Raw genomic sequence first — 17,973 nt, 5'->3', positions numbered from 1 at the left:
GGGGGAGTTTGGGGGGTTTTGGGTCGGGGGGATTTGGGGAATTTGGGAAACGAGGAATTTTGGGGGCGGGGCTTGGCTCTGACAGGTTTGGGGAGAGGGTTGAGGAATTTGGGGAATTTGGGGGGAGAGTTTTGGGGCGGGGCCTCGAAGGAGGGAATTTGGGGTCGGTGACCCCGATTTTGGGGTCGGTGACCCCCCTGTGCCCCCCAGGCCCCCCGGGCCCCCCCGTGGGCCCCCCCAGCGAATACACCGAGGTGCCCCTGGGCTGCCTGCAGCTGCCGGGGGGCGGCGCCCTCAGCCCCCAGCCCACAGGTGAGGACACGCCCCCAGGGCACGCCCAGCACACCTGGGCACACCCCTACCCCGGGACACGCCCCTCGGGACACGCCCCCCTGGACACACCCAGCACACCTGGGAACGCCCCCCAGGCACATCTGGGCACACCCCTGCCCCGGGACACGCCCCCCAGACACACCCAGCACACCTGGGAACGCCCCCCAGGCACATCTGGGCACACCCCTACCCTAGGACACGCCCCCCAGGGCACGCCCAGCGCACCTGGGAACGCCCCCCAGGCACACCTGGGCACACCCGTACCCCAGGACACGCCCCTCAGGACACCCCCAGCACACTTGGGCGTACACCTGCCCTGGGACACGCCCTGACCCCGCCCTGTCCCTGACCCCGCCCCCGGCCCCGCCCTGCGTGGCCCCGCCCAGGCCCGGCGGAGGCGGAGCGTTTCGAGGAGCTGCCGCTGTGCTCGTGCCGCATGGAGGCGCCCAAGGTGGAGCGGGGCAGCGACCGCGGGCTGTGCATGGCCACCGAGAGCGTGGACGGGCAGGTGAGCACGCCTGGGACAGGTGAGACACACCTGGGGACATCCATGGGCACCGGGGACACCTGGGGACAGCTGGGACAATGTCCTAGGGTGACCTTATGATGCTTCGCGTCCCCAAATGTCCCCGAGACGTTCCTGAAACGCCCCCAGGCGTCCCTGAAATGTCCCCAAATGTCCCTGAACGTCCCCGTGTGTCCCCAAACTGTCCCCCAACGTCCCCATGTGTCCCCGAATGTCCCCAAACTGTCCCCAAACTGTCCCCGTGTGTCCTCAAACTATCCCCAAATATCCGCAAACTGTCCCCCAACGTCCCTGTGTGTCCCCAGACTGTCCCCGTGTGTCCCCAAACATCCCCAAACTGTCCCCGTGTGTCCTTAAACTGTCCCCCAACGTCCCCATGTGTCCCCGAATGTCCCCGTGTGTCCCCAAACGTCCCCCAATGTCCCCAAACTGTCCCCAAACTGTCCCTGTGTGTCCCCAAACTGTCCCCATGTGTCCCCAAACTGTCCCCGTGTGTCCCCAAACTGTCCCCAAACTGTCCCTGTGTGTCCCCAAACTGTCCCCAAACTGTCCCCAAACTGTCCCCGTGTGTCCCCAAACTGTCCCCAAACTGTCCCTGTGTGTCCCCAAACTGTCCCCGTGTGTCCCCAGCTGAGCGGGTGCGGCAGCAGCATCCTGAAGCGCGAGACCATGCGCCCGTCGAGCCGCGTGCCCCTGATGGTTCTGTGCGAGAGCCACCGCGCCAGGATGGTCAAGCACCAGTGCTGTCCCGGCTGCGGCCACTTCTGCACCGCCGTGAGTGGACGCTGAGTGGACACTGGGGGTCAGGGGGTGGACAGAGGTGGGGGAGCCCCAAAATCCCAAAAAATCCCAAAATCCTGAGACAATCCCAAAATCCCGTAAATCCCAAACCCCGCGTGGTCAAGCACCGGTGCTGTCCCGGCTGCGGCCACTTCTGCACCGCCGTGAGTGGACACTGGACGGTGGGTGGACGGTGGGTGGACACTGGGTGGACACTGGATGGACACTGGGTGGACAGCGGCTGTGTGGGGCTGTGGAATCCCCAAAAAATCCCTAAACCCCAAAACACCCCAAAAGCCCAATTCCCCTCAGCTGTCCCCAAGTGACCCTGGAGGGTCCCTGGAGTGTCCCCAGTGACCCTGGAGTGACCCTGGAGGGTCCCTGGAGTGTCCCCAGAGTCCCTGGAGGGTCCCGTGGCCCCTCTCTGGGGCCTTGGGGACAGTCGGGGACCCTGCTCCTCCTCCTGGACGGTCACCCCAATGTCACCGGGGTCACCCTGGGGCCGCGGGGACCCCGGGAACTGTCCCCAGAGTCCCTTTGGGACCCCGGGGACACTCCAGAGACCCCGGGGACACCCCAGGACCCCGTTTTTGTTCGTTCAGGGGACATTCCTGGTGCAAACCTGTCCTCAAATCCCCCTGGCCTGTCCCCAAATCCCCCCGAGCTGTCCCTGAGTCCCCCGAGCTGTCCCTGAGTCCCCCGAGCTGTCCCCAAATCCCCCCGAGCTGTCCCCAAATCCCCCTGGCCTGTCCCCAAATCCCCCCGAGCTGTCCCCGAGTCCCCCTGGCCTGTCCCCAAATCCCCCTGAGCTGTCCCCAAATCCCCCCGAGCTGTCCCCGAGTCCCCCTGGCCTGTCCCCAAATCCCCCTGAGCTGTCCCCAAATCCCCCCGAGCTGTCCCCAAATCCCCCTGGCCTGTCCCCAAATCCCCCGAGCTGCCCCCAAATCCCCCGAGCTGCCCCCAAATCCCCCGAGCTGTCCCCAAATCCCCCGAGCTGTCCCCAAATCCCCCTGGCCTGTCCCCAAATCCCCCGAGCTGTCCCCAAATCCCCCGAGCTGCCCCCAAATCCCCCGAGCTGTCCCCAAATCCCCCGAGCTGTCCCCAAATCCTCCCGAGCTGTCCCCAAATCCCCCCAGGGTGCCCCCAAATCCCCCGAGCTGTCCCCAAATCCCCCCGAGCTGCCCCCAAATCCCCCGAGCTCTCCCCAAATCCCCCTGGCCTGTCCCCAAATCCCCCGAGCTGTCCCTAAATCCCCTGGCCTGTCCCCAAATCCCCCTGAGCTGCCCCCAAATCCCCCGAGCTGTCCCCAAATCCCCCGAGCTGTCCCCGAGTCGCTCTCGGAGCCGCGGTGACCCCACTGTGTCCCGCAGGGGACGTTCCTGGAGTGCCACCCCGACGTGCGCATCGGGCACCGGTTCCACCGCGGCTGCGTCTCGCGCCTCGGCGGTCTCATCTTCTGCCCCCACTGCGGCGAGGACGCCTCGGAGGCCCAGGAGGTGACGCTGCCCCGCCCCGAGGGGACCCCGGCCGCCCCCGCGCCCCCCGAGCCCCCGCGGGCCCGCGGGCCGCGCCCCGAGCTGCCCACGCCCAGGTGGGACCCGGCGGACGGGGGGAATGGGATTGGGGGGAATGGGAGCGGGGGAGACGGGGGGAATGGGATTGGGGGAGAATGGGAGTGGGGGGGAATGGGAGTGGGGGGGGAATGGGATTGGGGATTGGGAGAAATGGGATTGGGGGGAAAATGGGATGGGGGGGGAATGGGAGCGGGGGAGACGAGAGAAATGGGGTTGGGGTGGAAATGGGATGAGGGGGGAATGGGAGTGGGGGAGGAATGGGAGTGGGGGAGAATGGGAGTGGGGGAGAATGGGATTGGGGGAGAATGGGAGTGGGGGGAAAATGGGAGTGGGGGGAAAATGGATTTTATGGGGGAAAATGTGGGGTGTTGGGGGGAAAAACAGGGTTTGGGGATGAGAAATGGGGTTTGGGGGGGAAATGGGATTGGGGGAAATGGGATTGGGGGGAAATGGATTTTATGGGGGAAAAAGGGGAGATTTGGGGGGAAAAACGGGGTTTGGAGAAGGAGAAATGGGGTTTGGGGGGAGAACGGGGTGTGGGGGGGGAGAAATGGGGGATTTTATGGGGCAGGAATTGTTTTTATGGGGGACAAAATGGCCGGGGGGGCTTGGGGGGAAATGGATTTTGTGGGGACAGAACGGGGAGACGGGGTTTTGCGGAAAGGTCGGGGCATTTCGAGGTGCTCCGGGGGGAGTTTTTTGGGGTGTTTCGGGGTGGGTTTTGGGGATTTTGGGTATTTCAGGGCGTTTTTTTAGGAGTTTGGGTATTTCAGGGTCGTTTTCTGGGAATTTGGGGTATTTTGGGTTGGTTCTTTTAGGATTTCGGGTGTTTCAGGGTGGGTTTTTTGGGATTTTGGGTATTTGGGGTTGGTATTTTTGGGATTTTAGATATTTCAGGGTGGTTTTTGGGATTTTGGGTATTTCAAGGTGGTTTTTTCAGGGATTTCAGGTGTTTTGGGATTTTTTTGTCTGGGATTTTGGGAACTTGGGGTTGGTATTTTTGGGATTTTCAATATTTTGGGGGGTTTTTTTGGGTATTTGGGGTTGGGTTTTTTTTGATTTCAGGTATTTCGGGGTGTTTTTTTTGGGATTTTGGGTATTTCAGGGTGGTTTTTTCAGGGATTTCAGGTGTTTCGGGATGGTTTTTTTTGGGATTTTGGGAATTTGGGGTTGGTTTTTTGGGATTTTGGGTACTTCAGGGTTGTTTTCTGGGGATTTTGGGTTGGCTATTTTAGAATTTCAGGTGTTTCAGGGTGTTTTTTGGGGGATTTTGGGTATTTGGGGTTGGTATTTTTGGGATTTTAGATATTTCAGGGTGGGTTTTTAGGATTTCAGGTGTTTCGGGATGTTTTATTTGGGATTTTGGGTATTTCAGGGTGGTTTTTTCAGGGATTTCAGACATTTTGGGGTGGTTATTTTGGGATTTTGGGAATTCGGGGCCGGTTCCCTCGGTGCCTTGGCTGATCCCGGGGTCCCTGCCCCCCCAGCGCCCGCATGCGGGGCCAGGGCGAGGGCCGCGCGCCCCCCCCGGACCCCCGGGCCGAGCCCATCGACAGCTCGGGGGGGCCGGTGCTGCCCCTGCCCTCGGGGGGCGCCCTGAGCGCCCGCGGGCTGCCCCCGGGCCCCGCCCGCGACCTGCTGGAAAAGGCCCTGCTGGGGCAGGAGGCCGAGAGGTGAGGGCCGCAAAGAGCGCACCTGGGGGGCTTAAAACACACCTGGGGGGGGTTAAAACACACCTGGGGGGGTTAAAACACACCGGGGGGGGGTTAAAATATACCTGGGGGGGGGTTAAAATACACCTGGGGGGGTTAAAACACACCGGGGGGGGGTTAAAACACACCTGGGGAGGGTTAAAACACACCTGGGGGGCTTAAAACACACCTGGGGGGGTTAAAATACACCTGGGGGGGTTAAAACACACCTGGGGGGGTTAAAATACACCTTGGGGGGTTAAAATACACCTGGGGAGGGTTAAAATACACCTGGGGGGGTTAAAACACACCGGGGGGGGTTAAAACACACCGGGGGGGGGGTTAAAACACACCTGGGGGGGTTAAAACACACCTGGGGGGGTTAAAATACACCTGGGGAGGGTTAAAACACACCTGGGGGGCTTAAAACACACCTGGGGGGGTTAAAATACACCTGGGGGGGTTAAAACACACCTGGGGGGGTTAAAATACACCTTGGGGGGTTAAAATACACCTGGGGAGGGTTAAAATACACCTGGGGGGGTTAAAATACCCCTGGGAGCCCAAAAACACACCTGGGATACCCCAAAAACCCACCTGGGGAGGTTAAAATACACCCCAAAATTATCTGGGGCTCCCTAAAAACTCCCCCAGCCCCTCCCAGCCCCTCCCAGTCCCCTCCCAGTTCCCCCCAGTCCATCCCAGTTGCCCCCACAGGAGGAAGAAGCTCCGTTTCCACCCCCGGCAGCTTTACCTGAGCGTCAAACAGGGGGAGCTGGGCAGGGTCATCCTCATGCTCCGTGAGTCGGGGACCAAAACACACCTGGGGGCCCCAAAACACACCTGGAGGGGCCGAAAACACACCTGGGGGGGCCAAAAACACACCTGGGGGGCCGAAAACACACCTGGGGGGCCAAAAATACACCTGGGGGGCCAAAAACACACCTGGGGGGGCCCAAACACACCTGGGGGGGCCCAAACACACCTGGGGCCCCAAAGCCCCGGGAGGGCAATCCCTGGAGGAGTTTGGGGCGGTCTGGGGGTCCCAGGGGACTTGAGGGATTTTTTGGGGTTCTCTCGCCCAGTTTTTGGGGTTCTGGATCCCAAATTTTTGGGGATTTCAATCCCGTTTTCTGGGTATCGGGTTCTGGATCTCGGCTTTTTGGGGTCCTGAGCCCTTTTTTATTTTTTGGGGTTCCCGATCCCAAATTTTTTGGATCCCTTATTTTCTTTAAATTTCGGGGTTCCCGATCCCAAATTTTTTGGATCCCCTATTTTCTTTAAATTTCGGGGTTCCCGATCCCAAATTTTTTGGATCCCCTATTTTCTTTGAATTTCGGGGTTCCCAATCCCAAATTTTTGGAGTTCTCCTATTCTTTAAATCTTTAGGTTCCCAATTCCAAATTTTTTGGGGTTCCCGATTCCAATTTTTTGGGGTTCCCCTCTTTTTTTTTAATTTCGGGGTTCCGATCCCAAATTTTTTGGGTTCCCCGATTTCTTTAAAAAAATTTGGGGTTCCCGATCCCGAATTTTTTGGGGTTCCCGATCCCGAATTTCTGGGGTTCCCCGATGTTTTTAGATCTCGGGGTTCCCGATCCCAAATTTTTGGGGTTCCCTATTTAAAAATGTTGGGGTTCCCGATCCCAAATTTTTGGGGTTCCCCGATTTTTTTAGATCTTGGGGTTCCCGATCTCAAATGTTGGGGTTCTCGATACCAAATTTTTGGGGTTCCCCTAATTTTTAAAATTTCGGGGTTCCCGATCCCAAATTCTTTTGGGGTTCCCGATCCCAAATTTTTGGGGTTCCCCTAATTTTTAAAATTTCGGGGTTCCCGATCCCAAATTTTTGGGGTTCCCGATCCCAAATTATTGGGGTTCCCGATTCTAAATTTTTGGGGTTCCCTGATTTTTTTTTAGATCTTGGGTTCCCGATCCCAAATTTTTGGGGTTCCCGATCCCAAATTTTTGGGGTTCCCGATCCCGAATTTTTTGGGGTTCCCCGATTTTTTTTAGATCTTGGGGTTCCCGATCCCGAATTTTTGGGGTTCCCGATCCCAAATTTTTGGGGTTCCAGATCCCGAATTTTTGGGGTTCCCGATCCCGAATTTTTGGGGTTCCCGATCCCAAATTTTTGGGGTTCCCCGATTTTTTTAGATCTTGGGGTTCCCGATCCCAAATTTTTGGGGTTCCCGATCCCAAATTTTTGGGGTTCCCTGTTTTTTTTTAGATCTTGGGGTTCCCGATCCCAATTTTTTGGGGTTCCCGATCCCAAATTTTTGGGGTTCCCGATCCCAAATTTTTGGGGTTCCCCGATTTTTTTAGATCTTGGGGTTCCCGATCCCGAATTTTTGGGGTTCCCGATCCCAAATTTTTGGGGTTCCTGATACCAAATTTTTGGGGTTCCCCTATTTTTTAAAATTTCAGGGTTCCTGATCCCAAATTTTTGGGGTTCCCCGATTTTTTTAGATCTTGGGGTTCCCGATCCCGAATTTTTGGGGTTCCCGATCCCAATTTTTTGGGGTTCCCGATCCCAAATTTTTGGGGTTCCCCGATTTTTTTAGATCTTGGGGTTCCCGATCCCAATTTTTTGGGGTTCCCGATCCCAAATTTTTGGGGTTCCCTGATTTTTTTAGATCTTGGGGTTCCCGATCCCGAATTTTTGGGGTTCCCGATCCCAATTTTTTGGGGTTCCCGATCCCAAATTTTTGGGGTTCCCCGATTTTTTTAGATCTTGGGGTTCCCGATCCCAATTTTTTGGGGTTCCCGATCCCAAATTTTTGGGGTTCCCGATCCCAAATTTTTGGGGTTCCCCGATTCTTTTTAGATCTTGGGGTTCCCGATCCCAAATTTTTGGGGTTCCCGATCCCAAATTTTTGGGGTTCCCGATCCCAAATTTTTGGGGTTCCCCGATTCTTTTTAGATCTTGGGGTTCCCGATCCCAAATTTTTGGGGTTCCCGATCCCAAATTTTTGGGGTTCCCGATCCCAAATTTTTGGGGTTCCCCGATTTTTTTAGATCTTGGGGTTCCTGATCTCAATTTTTTGGGGTTCCCGATCCCAATTTTTTGGGGTTCCCGATCCCAAATTTTTGGGGTTCCCTGATTTTTTTTTAGATCTTGGGGTTCCCGATCCCAAATTTTTGGGGTTCCCTGATTTTTTTTTAGATCTTGGGGTTCCCGATCCCAATTTTTTGGGGTTCCCGATCCCAAATTTTTGGGGTTCCCCGATTTTTTTAGATCTTGGGGTTCCCGATCCCAATTTTTTGGGGTTCCCGATCCCAAATTTTTGGGGTTCCCGATCCCGAATTTTTGGGGTTCCCGATCCCAAATTTTTGGGGTTCCCTGATTTTTTTTAGATCTTGGGGTTCCCGATCCCAATTTTTTGGGGTTCCCGATCCCAAATTTTTGGGGTTCCCGATACCAAATTTTTGGGGTTCCCCGATTTTTTAAAATTTCGGGGTTCCCGATCACAAATTTTCGGGGTTCCTGATCCTAAATTTTCGGGGTTCCAATCCCGTTTTGGGTCCTGACTCCCGTCCCCCATTTCCCCAGTGGACAACCTGGACCCCAATTTCCAGAGCGACGCCCAGAGCAAACGCTCGGCGCTGCACGCGGCCGCCCAGAAGGGACACCTGGAGATCTGTCACCTCCTGCTGCAGGTGAGCGCCTGGGGACACACCTGGGCACACCTGGGCACACCTGGGGACACCTGGGGACACGCCTGGGGACACGCCTGGGCACACCTGGGCACACCTGGGCACACCTGGGGACACCTGGGCACACCTGGGGACACCCCTGGGGACACCTGGGGACACACCTGGGGACACGCCTGGGGACACCTGGGGACACCCCTGGGGACACCCCTGGGCACACCTGGGGACACACCTGGGGACACACCTGGGCACACCTGGGGACACCTGGGCACACCTGGGGACACACCTGGGGACACCTGAGCACACCTGGGCACACCTGGGGACACACCTGGGGACACACCTGGGCACACCTGGGGACACCCCTGGGCACACCTGGGGACACACCTGGGCACACCTGGGGACACCTGGGCACACCTGGGCACACCTGGGGACACCTGGGCACACCTGGGCACACCTGGGGACACACCTGGGCACACCTGGGGACACACCTGGGCACACCTGGGCACACCTGGGGACACCTGGGCACACCTGGGCACACCTGGGGACACCTGGGGACACCTGGGGACACACCTGGGGACACCTGGGCACACCTGGGCACCAGTGCAGGGCTCCCAGTGACCCCCCAGTGCTCCCAGTATGGGATCTGTGCGATCCCAGTGTCCCCCAGTATCGGCTCCCAGTAGATGGTCAGGGATTATCCGTGACGGTCAGTGGTGGCCGTGGGTGGTCAGTGGTGGCCGGGGGCGGTCACTGATGGTCAGCGGTCACTCTCCAGGCCGGAGCCAACATCAACGCGGTGGACAAGCAGCGCCGGACGCCGCTGATGGAGGCCGTGGCCCACGACCAGCTGGAGGCCGCGCGCTACCTGCTGCGCCGGGGGGGCTGCGTCTACAGCAAGGTGACGTCATCCGCCGCGCCCGTGACGTCATCCTCGCCTCGTGACGTCATCCCCGCCCCGCGGCGTTATTCCCGCCTTGTGATGTCATCCCAACCCCCTGTGTGACGTCACCATCCCGTGTGACGTCACCACCCCCACTATGACGTCTTCACTCCCCTGTGTGACGTCACCGCCCCCTGTGTGATGTCACTCCCCCATGTGACGTCACCGCCCCCGTGTGACGTCACAGGAGGAGGACGGCTCCACCTGCCTGCACCACGCGGCCAAGAACGGCAACCTGGAGATGGTGGAGCTGCTGCTCAGCACCGGCCAGGTGGACGTCAACGCGCAGGTGAGCCCGGGGGGCGTGGCCTCAGCGCCCGGGGGGCGTGGCCTGAGCGTCCTGGGGGCGGTCAGAGGGTCAGCGGGGGTCACTGACCGCTCGGTGTCCATCCCCAGCCCAGGACAACGGGGGCTGGACCCCAAGCCTTGGGGTCAGGGTGGTCAGGGGTGGTCAGTGGTCTGGGGTGGTCAGGGGGGGTCAGTGATGGTCAGTGGTGGTCAGGGGTGGTTAGTGGTGGTCAGCGGTGGTCACGGGGGGTCAGTGGTGGTCAGGGGTGTTCAGGGGTGGTCAGGAGTGGTCAGTGGTGGTCAGCGGTGGTCAGGAGTGGTCAGTGGTGGTCAGGGGTGTTCAGGGGTGGTCAGGAGTGGTCAGTGGTGGTCAGCGGTGGTCAGCGGTGGTCAGGGGGGGTCAGGGATGGTCAGGGGTGGTCAGGGGGGGTCAGTGGTGGTCAGTGGTGGTCAGGGGGGCTCAGTGGTGGTCAGTGGTGGTCCGGGGTGGTCAGTGGTGGTCAGGGGTGGTCAGGGATGGTCAGGGGTGGCCGGGGGCGGTCACTGACCCCCGAGTGACCCCCAGGACAACGGGGGCTGGACCCCGATCATTTGGGCGGCCGAGCACAAACACATCGAGGTCATCCGGCGGCTGCTGACCCGCGGGGCCGACGTCACCCTGACGGACAACGTGAGCCCGGACACCTGGGGACACCTGGGGACACCTGGGGGGGCTGAAAACACACCTGGGGACACCTGGGGACACCTGGGGGGGCTGAAAACACACCTGGGGACACCTGGGGACACCTGGGGACACCTGGGGGGGGCTGAAAACACACCTGGGGACACCTGGGGACACCTGGGGGGGCTGAAAACACACCTGGGGACACCTGGGGACAGTCAGCGGTCAGCGCTGGTCAGTGGTCACTCCTCAGGAGGAGAACACCTGTCCGTACTGGGGGGCCCCGGGGTGGTCAGTGGGTGGGTGTGGCTGACCCGGGGCTGCTCAGCGCTGGTCAGCGGTCACTCGGTGGTCACTCGGTGGTCACCCGGTGGTCACTCACCCCCCTCAGGAGGAGAACATCTGCCTGCACTGGGCGTCGTTCACGGGCAGCGCCGAGATCGCCGAGGTTCTGCTGAACGCGCAGTGCGACCTGCACGCCGTCAACTTCCACGGGGACACGCCGCTGCACATCGCGGCCAGGGAGAGCTACCACGACTGCGTCAGGTGGGACCGCCCGCTGGGGTCACACTGGGGTCACTCGGGGGTCACTGGGGTCACTCGGGGGTCACTGGGGTCACACTGGGGTCACACAGGGGTCACAGGGTTCAGGGGTCACACGGGGACACGCCGCTGCACATCGCGGCCAGGGAGAGCTACCACGACTGCGTCAGGTGGGACCGCCCGCTGGGGTCACTCGGGGGTCACTGGGGTCACACAGGGGTCACTGGGGTCACTCGGGGGTCACTGGGGTCACACAGGGGTCACACAGGGGTCACTCAGGGGTCAGTTCGGGGAGGATTTGGGGGTCCCCACTGTGGGGGACTGGGGGGCCTGCTCTAATTAGGGGCTGATTTTGGGGCTCTCTGCTGTAATTAACTCGGGGCTGTTTCAGGGTCTCCCTGCTGTAATTAACTCGGGGCTGATTTTGGGTCCCCCTGCTGTAATTAACTCGGGGCTGATTCGGGGTCTCCCTGCTCTAATTAACTCGGGGCTGGTTCGGGGTCCCCCTGCCGTAATTAACTCGGGGCTGATTCGGGGGCCCCCTGCCGTAATTAACTCGGGGCTGGATCGGGGTCCCCCTGCCGTAATTAACTCGGGGCTGGATCGGGGTCCCCCTGCCGTAATTAACTCGGGGCTGATTCGGGGTCCCCCTGCTCTAATTAACTCGGGGCTGGTTCGGGGTCCCCCTGCCGTAATTAACTCGGGGCTGGTTCGGGGTCCCCCTGCTGTAATTAACTCGGGGCTGATTCGGGGTCCCCCTGCTCTAATTAACTCGGGGCTGGTTCGGGGTCCCCCTGCCGTAATTAACTCGGGGCTGATTCGGGGTCCCCCTGCCGTAATTAACTCGGGGCTGATTCGGGGTCCCCCTGCTGTAATTAACTCGGGGCTGATTCAGGGTCTCCCTGCTGTAATTAACTCGGGGCTGGTTCGGGGGCCCCCTGCTGTAATTAACTCGGGGCTGGTTCGGGGGCCCCCTGCTCTAATTAACTCGGGGCTGATTCAGGGTCTCCCTGCTGTAATTAACTCGGGGCTGATTCGGGGTCCCCCTGCCGTAATTAACTCGGGGCTGGTTCGGGGTCCCCCTGCCGTCATTAACTGGGGTTTCATGGGGCCCGCCCGTGCCGCCAGCCTGTTCCTGTCCCGCGGCGCCGACCCCGAGGTGCGGAACAAGGAGGGCGACTCCCCGCTGGACCTGACCCCGGAGCGCTCCGAGGTCTGGGTGGCGCTGCAGCTCAACCGGAAGCTGCGGCTGGGGGCGGCGGGCCGCGCGCTGCACACCGAGCGCATCGTCAGCAGGTGCCCGGCCCCGCGCCCGGCCGGCCGCCGGGGGGCTTCGGGGGCTCATTTTGGGGGGATTTGGGGACTTTTTGGGGGTTTTTTGGGGGTTTTTTTAAGGGTTTTGGGGGGATTTGGGGGGATTTTTTGGGGATTTTTTGGGTGTCTTCGGGGGTTTTCTTGGGGTTTTTTTTGGTGGGATTTTTGGGGGGTTTTTTGGGGGGGTTTCTTGGGTTTTTTGGGGGGTTTTTTTGGGTTTTTTTTTGGTGGGATTTTTGGGGGTTTTTTGGGGGAGTTTTGGGGGTTTTTTTGGGGTTTTTTGGGGGGGTTTTTTGGGGGTTTTTGGGTTTTTTTGGGGGGGTTTTTTGGGGCTTTTTTGGGGGGTTTTTTTGGGGGTTTTTTGGGGGTTTTTTCTGATTTTTTTCCAATTTTATTTCAACTTGCTTTCGAATTTTTTTTTTGGATCTTGTTTCAATTTTTTTCAATTTTTTTCCCCCCATTTTTTGGGGGGGCTTCGGGGCAGTTTTCGGGGGCCTCCGGGCGGGTTTCTGTGGGAATTTTGGCATTTCTGGTTGGACTTTCTCAGGAATTTTGACATTTTTGGGCGGATTTTCTCGGGAATTTCGCCATTTCTGGCCGGATTCCCGCAGGAATTTTTGCCTTTCCGTCTGAATTCCGTGGTTTTCACCCTCGTTCCTGTGGTTTCCCCCGCAGGGACGTGGCCAGGGGCCACGAGAACGTTCCCATCCCGTGTGTGAACGGCGTGGACGAGGAGCCGTGTCCCCAGGACTACAAATACATCGCCGAGAACTGCGAGACCTCCACCATGAACATCGACCACAACATCACCCACCTGCAGGTGCGGGGCCTTGGGGGGCTCCTGGGAAAAATCGGGGGCTCCAGGGGGGATCTGGGGGCTCCTGGGGGGATTTTGGGTCTTTTGGGGGCTCCAGGGGGGATTTTGGGGGCTCCAGGGGGGATTTTGGGTCTTTTGGGGGCTCCTGGGGGGGATTTTGGGTCTTTTGGGGGCTCCTGGGGGGATTTGGGGGCTCCAGGGGGGATTTGGGGCCCTTTGGGGGCTCCTGGGGGCAGCTTGGGGTAGTTGCACGGTAATTTCAGGGCGGTTTCATTACAATTCCGGGGTTTTTTGGGTGACTTCACATCAATTTTGGGCTCGTTTGGGGTAATTTTGGGTCATTTTGGGTATTTTTGGGTGATTTTATGTCAATTTTGGGCTCGTTTGGGGTAATTTTGGGTCATTTCAGGTGTTTTTTCTGTAGTTCTGTGTAGTTTCATGGCAATTCCGGGTATTTTTGGGTGATTTCATGTCAATTTTGGGCTCCTTTTGGGTAATTTTGGGTCCTTTCAGGGGTTTTTTGTCATCCTGTGTAGTTTCACAGTAATTCTGGGTATTTTTGGGTAATTTGAGGTCAATTTTGGGCCCGTTTTGGGTAATTCTGGGTCATTTCGGGTATTTTGGGGTAATTTTTGGTCAATTTTGGGTAATTCTGGGTCCTTTCAGGGTTTTTTTGTCATCCTGTGTAGTTTCACGGTAATTCCGGGTGTTTTTGGGCGATTTTCCGCCGATTTTTGGGTGAATTTTGGGTGAATTCTTGGTGCTTTTGGCTGATTTCGTGGATTTTGGGGCCGTCCCGGTTCAATTTCAGGGATCTGGGGGGTTTTGGGGTCGTTCTGGTTTGATTTGGGGCTGTTTCGGGTCGTTTTTGGGGTGACTTTGGGTGGGTTTTGTGTCCCCCAGCACTGCACCTGCCAGGACGATTGCTCCTCCTCCAACTGCCTGTGCGGGCAGCTCAGCATCCGCTGCTGGTACGACAAGGTGAGGGGGACGCCCCGAGAAACGCCCCCGGGGCCCCAAAATCCCTAAAAATCCCCCAAAAATCCCCCTCAAAACCCCCCAAAAATCCCACCCAAAAACCCCCCAAAAATCCCTAAAAATACCCCAAAATTCCTCCCAGAAAACCCCCGAAATCCTCCCCAAAACCCCCCCAAAAATCCCGCCAAAAAACCCCAATCCCCCCCCAAAAAAAACCCAAATTCCCCCAAAAATCCCCCCAAAAACCCCAAAAAATCCCCCCAAAATCCTCCCAAAAAACCCCTAAAAAAACCCCCTGAGACCCCCTAAAAATGCCCCTGGGACCCCCAAAAACCCCCCAAAAATCCCCCCAAAAATCCCCCAAAAAATCCCTAAAAATACCCCAAAATTCCTCCCAAAAAACCCCCAAAATCCCTAAAAATCCCCTCCAAAAATCCCCCAAAAAATCCCTAAAAATACCCCAAAATTCCTCCCAAAAATCCCCCAAAATCCCTAAAAATCTCCCAAAAAAATCCCCCAAAAATCCCCCTCAAAACCCCCCAAAAATCCCCCCCAAAAATCCCATCCTAAAAACCCCAAAAAATCCCCCCCAAAATCCCCCAAAAAATCCCTAAAAATACCCCAAAATTCCTCCCAAAAAACCCCCAAAATCCCTAAAAATCCCCTCCAAAAATCCCCCCCAAAATCCCCCCAAAGCCCCTAAAAAAACCCCAAAATTCCCCCCAAAAAACCCCCCAAAATCCCCCAAAAACCCCCCAGGTGAGAGGGAGGGACCCCCCCCGGGAGGGACCCCCCCCAAAACAAACCCCCAAATCCGGAGCCTCGCAGAACTTCCTGAAACAGGAAAAATCCCTTTTTTTGGGGGGGGGATGATTTTTGGGGATTTTTTGGGTGTTTTCGCGGCATTTTGGGATGTTTTGTAGGATTTTTTAGGGGATTTTTTGTGGCTGTTTTTGGGGTGGTTTTGGGGATATTTTAAGGAGATTTTGGGGATATTTTAAGGAGATTTTGGGGATATTTTAAGGAGATTTTGGGGATATTTTAAGGGTGTTTTTGGGGTGATTTTGGGGATATTTTAAGGAGATTTTGGGGATATTTTAAGGGTGTTTTTGGGGCGGTTTTGGGGATATTTTAAGGAGATTTTGGGGATATTTTAAGGAGATTTTGGGGATATTTTAAGGGTGTTTTTGGGGCGGTTTTGGGGTATTCTCAGCGTCCCTTTTCCCCTCCCAGGACGGGCGGCTGCTGCAGGAGTTCAATAAAATCGAGCCCCCCCTGATTTTCGAGTGCAACCAGGCCTGCACCTGCTGGAGGAGCTGCAAGAACAGAGTGGTGCAGAGCGGCATCAAGTGAGGCCCCAAAATTCTCTTTTTTCCCCCCAAAATTCTCTTTTTTCCCCCCAAAATTCTCATTTTTTCCCCAAAAAATTCTCTTTTTTCCCCTAAAATTCTCTTTTTTTCCCCAAAAATTTTCTTTTTCCCCCCCAAAATTCTCTTTTTCCCACTTCTTTTCCTGCCCAAATTCCCTTTTTTTTTCCCCTAAAGAATTCCCTTTCTCCCCCCATTTTTTCCCCGCCCTAATTTCACATTTTTCTGGTTTTTTTCCCCAAAATTCCCGGTTTTTTTTCCCCAAATTTCCCGTTTTTCCCCTCGTTTTGCAGGGTCCGGCTGCAGCTGTACCGAACGGCCAAAATGGGCTGGGGGGTCCGAGCCCTGCAGGCGATTCCCCCCGGAACCTTCATCTGCGAGTGAGGGGCGCCCCAAAACGGGGAGAAAACACCCGAAAATGGGAGAAAACACCCGAAAATAGGGAAAACCACCCAAAAATGGGGAGAAAACACCCGAAAATGGGAGAAAACACCCGAAAATGGGAGAAAACACCCGAAAATAGGGAAAACCACCCAAAAATGGGGAGAAAACACCCGAAAATGGGAGAAAACACTCGAAAATGGGAGAAAACACCCGAAAATAGGGAAAACCACCGAAAAATGGGGAAAAACACCCAAAAATGGGGAATGGGGAAAAAACACCCAAAAATGGGGAGAGAAAACATCCAAAAATAGGGAAAAACACCAAAAGATGGGAAAAAATGCTAAAAAATGGGGGAGAAAACATTAAAAATGGGGATGGAAACCCCAAAAACGGGGGAAACGTTCCAAAAAATGGGGGAACAGCCCAATTGCCCAAATTGGTGAGGGATTTTGGGGTGTCCCAGGTGGGATCTGGGGGGTTTTTGGGGGGATTTTTGTGGAATTTTGGGGTATTTTGGGGGTAATTTGGGGTATTTTGGGATAGTTTTGGGCATTTTGGGATATTTTGGGGTATTTTGGGATATTTTGGGGTATTTTTAGGGTTTATTGGGGTATTTTGGGATATTTGGGGGTATTTTTAGGATATTTTGGGGTATTTTTGGGGCATTTTGGCATATTTTGGGGTATTTTTCGGGTATTTTGGGGTATTTTTGGGGTATTTTGGGGGCCCCTGACCCCGTTTCCCCCCAGGTACGTGGGGGAGCTGATCTCGGACGCCGAGGCCGACGTGAGGGAGGATGACTCGTACCTGTTCGACCTGGACAACAAGGTCTGGGGGGGTTTGGGGGGGTCCCGGGGGGTCCCGGGGGGTCTGGGGGATTTTTGGGATCAAGATGAGGAAACCCCAAAACCTCAGGGGACACCCCAAAATTGGGGACACCAGGTCTACCTCGGCTCCTCGCCCCCCCCCCCCCCCCGGCCCGGCCCCGCCCCCATCGCGGCTCTGTCGCGACAGGACGGCGAGGTTTACTGCATCGACGCCCGTTACTACGGCAACGTCAGCCGCTTCATCAACCACCTGTGCGACCCCAACATCATCCCGGTGCGGGTGTTCATGCTGCACCAGGACCTGCGCTTCCCCCGCATCGCCTTCTTCAGCAGCCGCCACATCCGCCCCGGCGAGGAGCTGGGGTCAGCGCTTGGGGGGTTTGGGGGGGATTTGGGGGGGACTTGGGGGGTTTATAGGGGATTTGTGGGGGATTGATGGAGATTTGTGGGGTGTTTGGGGTGTTTATGGGGTGTTTAGGGAGGTTTTGGGGTGCTTATGGGGGGTTTGGGGTGTTTAGGGGGTTTTGTGGGGTTTACGGGGTGTTTTTTGGGGGATTTGGGGTGTTTATAGGGGATTTGTGGGGGATTTATGGAGATTTGTGGGGTCGTTTGGGGGGTTTATGGGGTGTTTGTGGGGTTTATGGGGTGTTTAAGGGGGGGATTTGGGGGTGTTTGGGGTGTTTATGGGGTGTTTGGGGTGTTTGGGGTGTTTATGGGGTGTTTGGGGGGTTTATGGGGTGTTTGTGGGGTTTATGGGGTGTTTAAGGGGGGATTTGGGGTGTTTGGGGTGTTTAGGGTGGTTTTGGGGGTGTTCGGGGATACTCTAGGCGATATTTAGGCGACTCGGGGGGGACGTTTAGGGGCATCTGGTGGCCGCATTTGGGGTGTCGGGGACATTCGGGGACATTCGGGGATATTTTAGTGACATTTTAGGGCCAGTTTAGGCCCAGCCAGGCCCCCGGGGGTGTCCCTGACCCCAGACCCGGCTCGGGGGGCTTTGGGGGCGGCGGCAGAGGTTTGGGGTGACCCCCCCGGCCGTCCCCATCGTTTCCAGGTTCGACTACGGGGACAGGTTCTGGGACATCAAGAGCAAATACTTCCCGTGCCAGTGCGGCTCCGAGAAGTGCAAACACTCGGCCGAGGCGGGTGGGGGGCGCGGGGAGCCCCCCGAGCTGCTGCCGCCGCTGCTGGCGCTGCCCCCCGCCCTGAAAAACCACCCCGAAATCGACCCAAAAAAACCCGAAATCGCCCCGAAAACGGGGCCAGAAACGCCCCGAAAAACCCCAAAATCACCCCAAAA

General features: G+C 57.0%; 1 protein-coding gene across 1 annotated transcript; it reads left to right on the top strand.

Annotated features, from left to right (window-relative positions):
- Positions 1-769: 769 nt before the first annotated feature.
- EHMT2 (euchromatic histone lysine methyltransferase 2) lies at positions 770-17,934 on the top strand (the record flags this gene model as incomplete). The annotated part of the gene is made up of 18 exons (XM_066209024.1): positions 770-841; positions 1,490-1,633; positions 3,010-3,230; positions 4,701-4,886; positions 5,622-5,704; positions 8,454-8,560; positions 9,330-9,452; positions 9,682-9,783; positions 10,348-10,452; positions 10,835-10,989; positions 12,115-12,282; positions 12,976-13,120; positions 14,021-14,098; positions 15,329-15,444; positions 15,756-15,842; positions 16,596-16,674; positions 16,861-17,036; positions 17,728-17,934. Coding segments are annotated over exons 1-18 (2,354 nt in total), but the record flags the coding sequence as incomplete, so codon positions are not given.
- Between the last annotated feature and the right edge of the window lie 39 nt (positions 17,935-17,973).

Source organism: Chamaea fasciata, unplaced genomic scaffold (genome assembly GCF_029207755.1).
Source record: "Chamaea fasciata isolate MVZ Bird 193981 ecotype frontalis unplaced genomic scaffold, bChaFas1.0.hap1 SCAF_591, whole genome shotgun sequence".
NCBI lineage: Eukaryota > Metazoa > Chordata > Aves > Passeriformes > Sylviidae > Chamaea > Chamaea fasciata.
The sequence above is the reverse complement of the archived record's forward strand: the minus strand, read 5'-3'. Positions and strand labels throughout refer to the sequence as shown.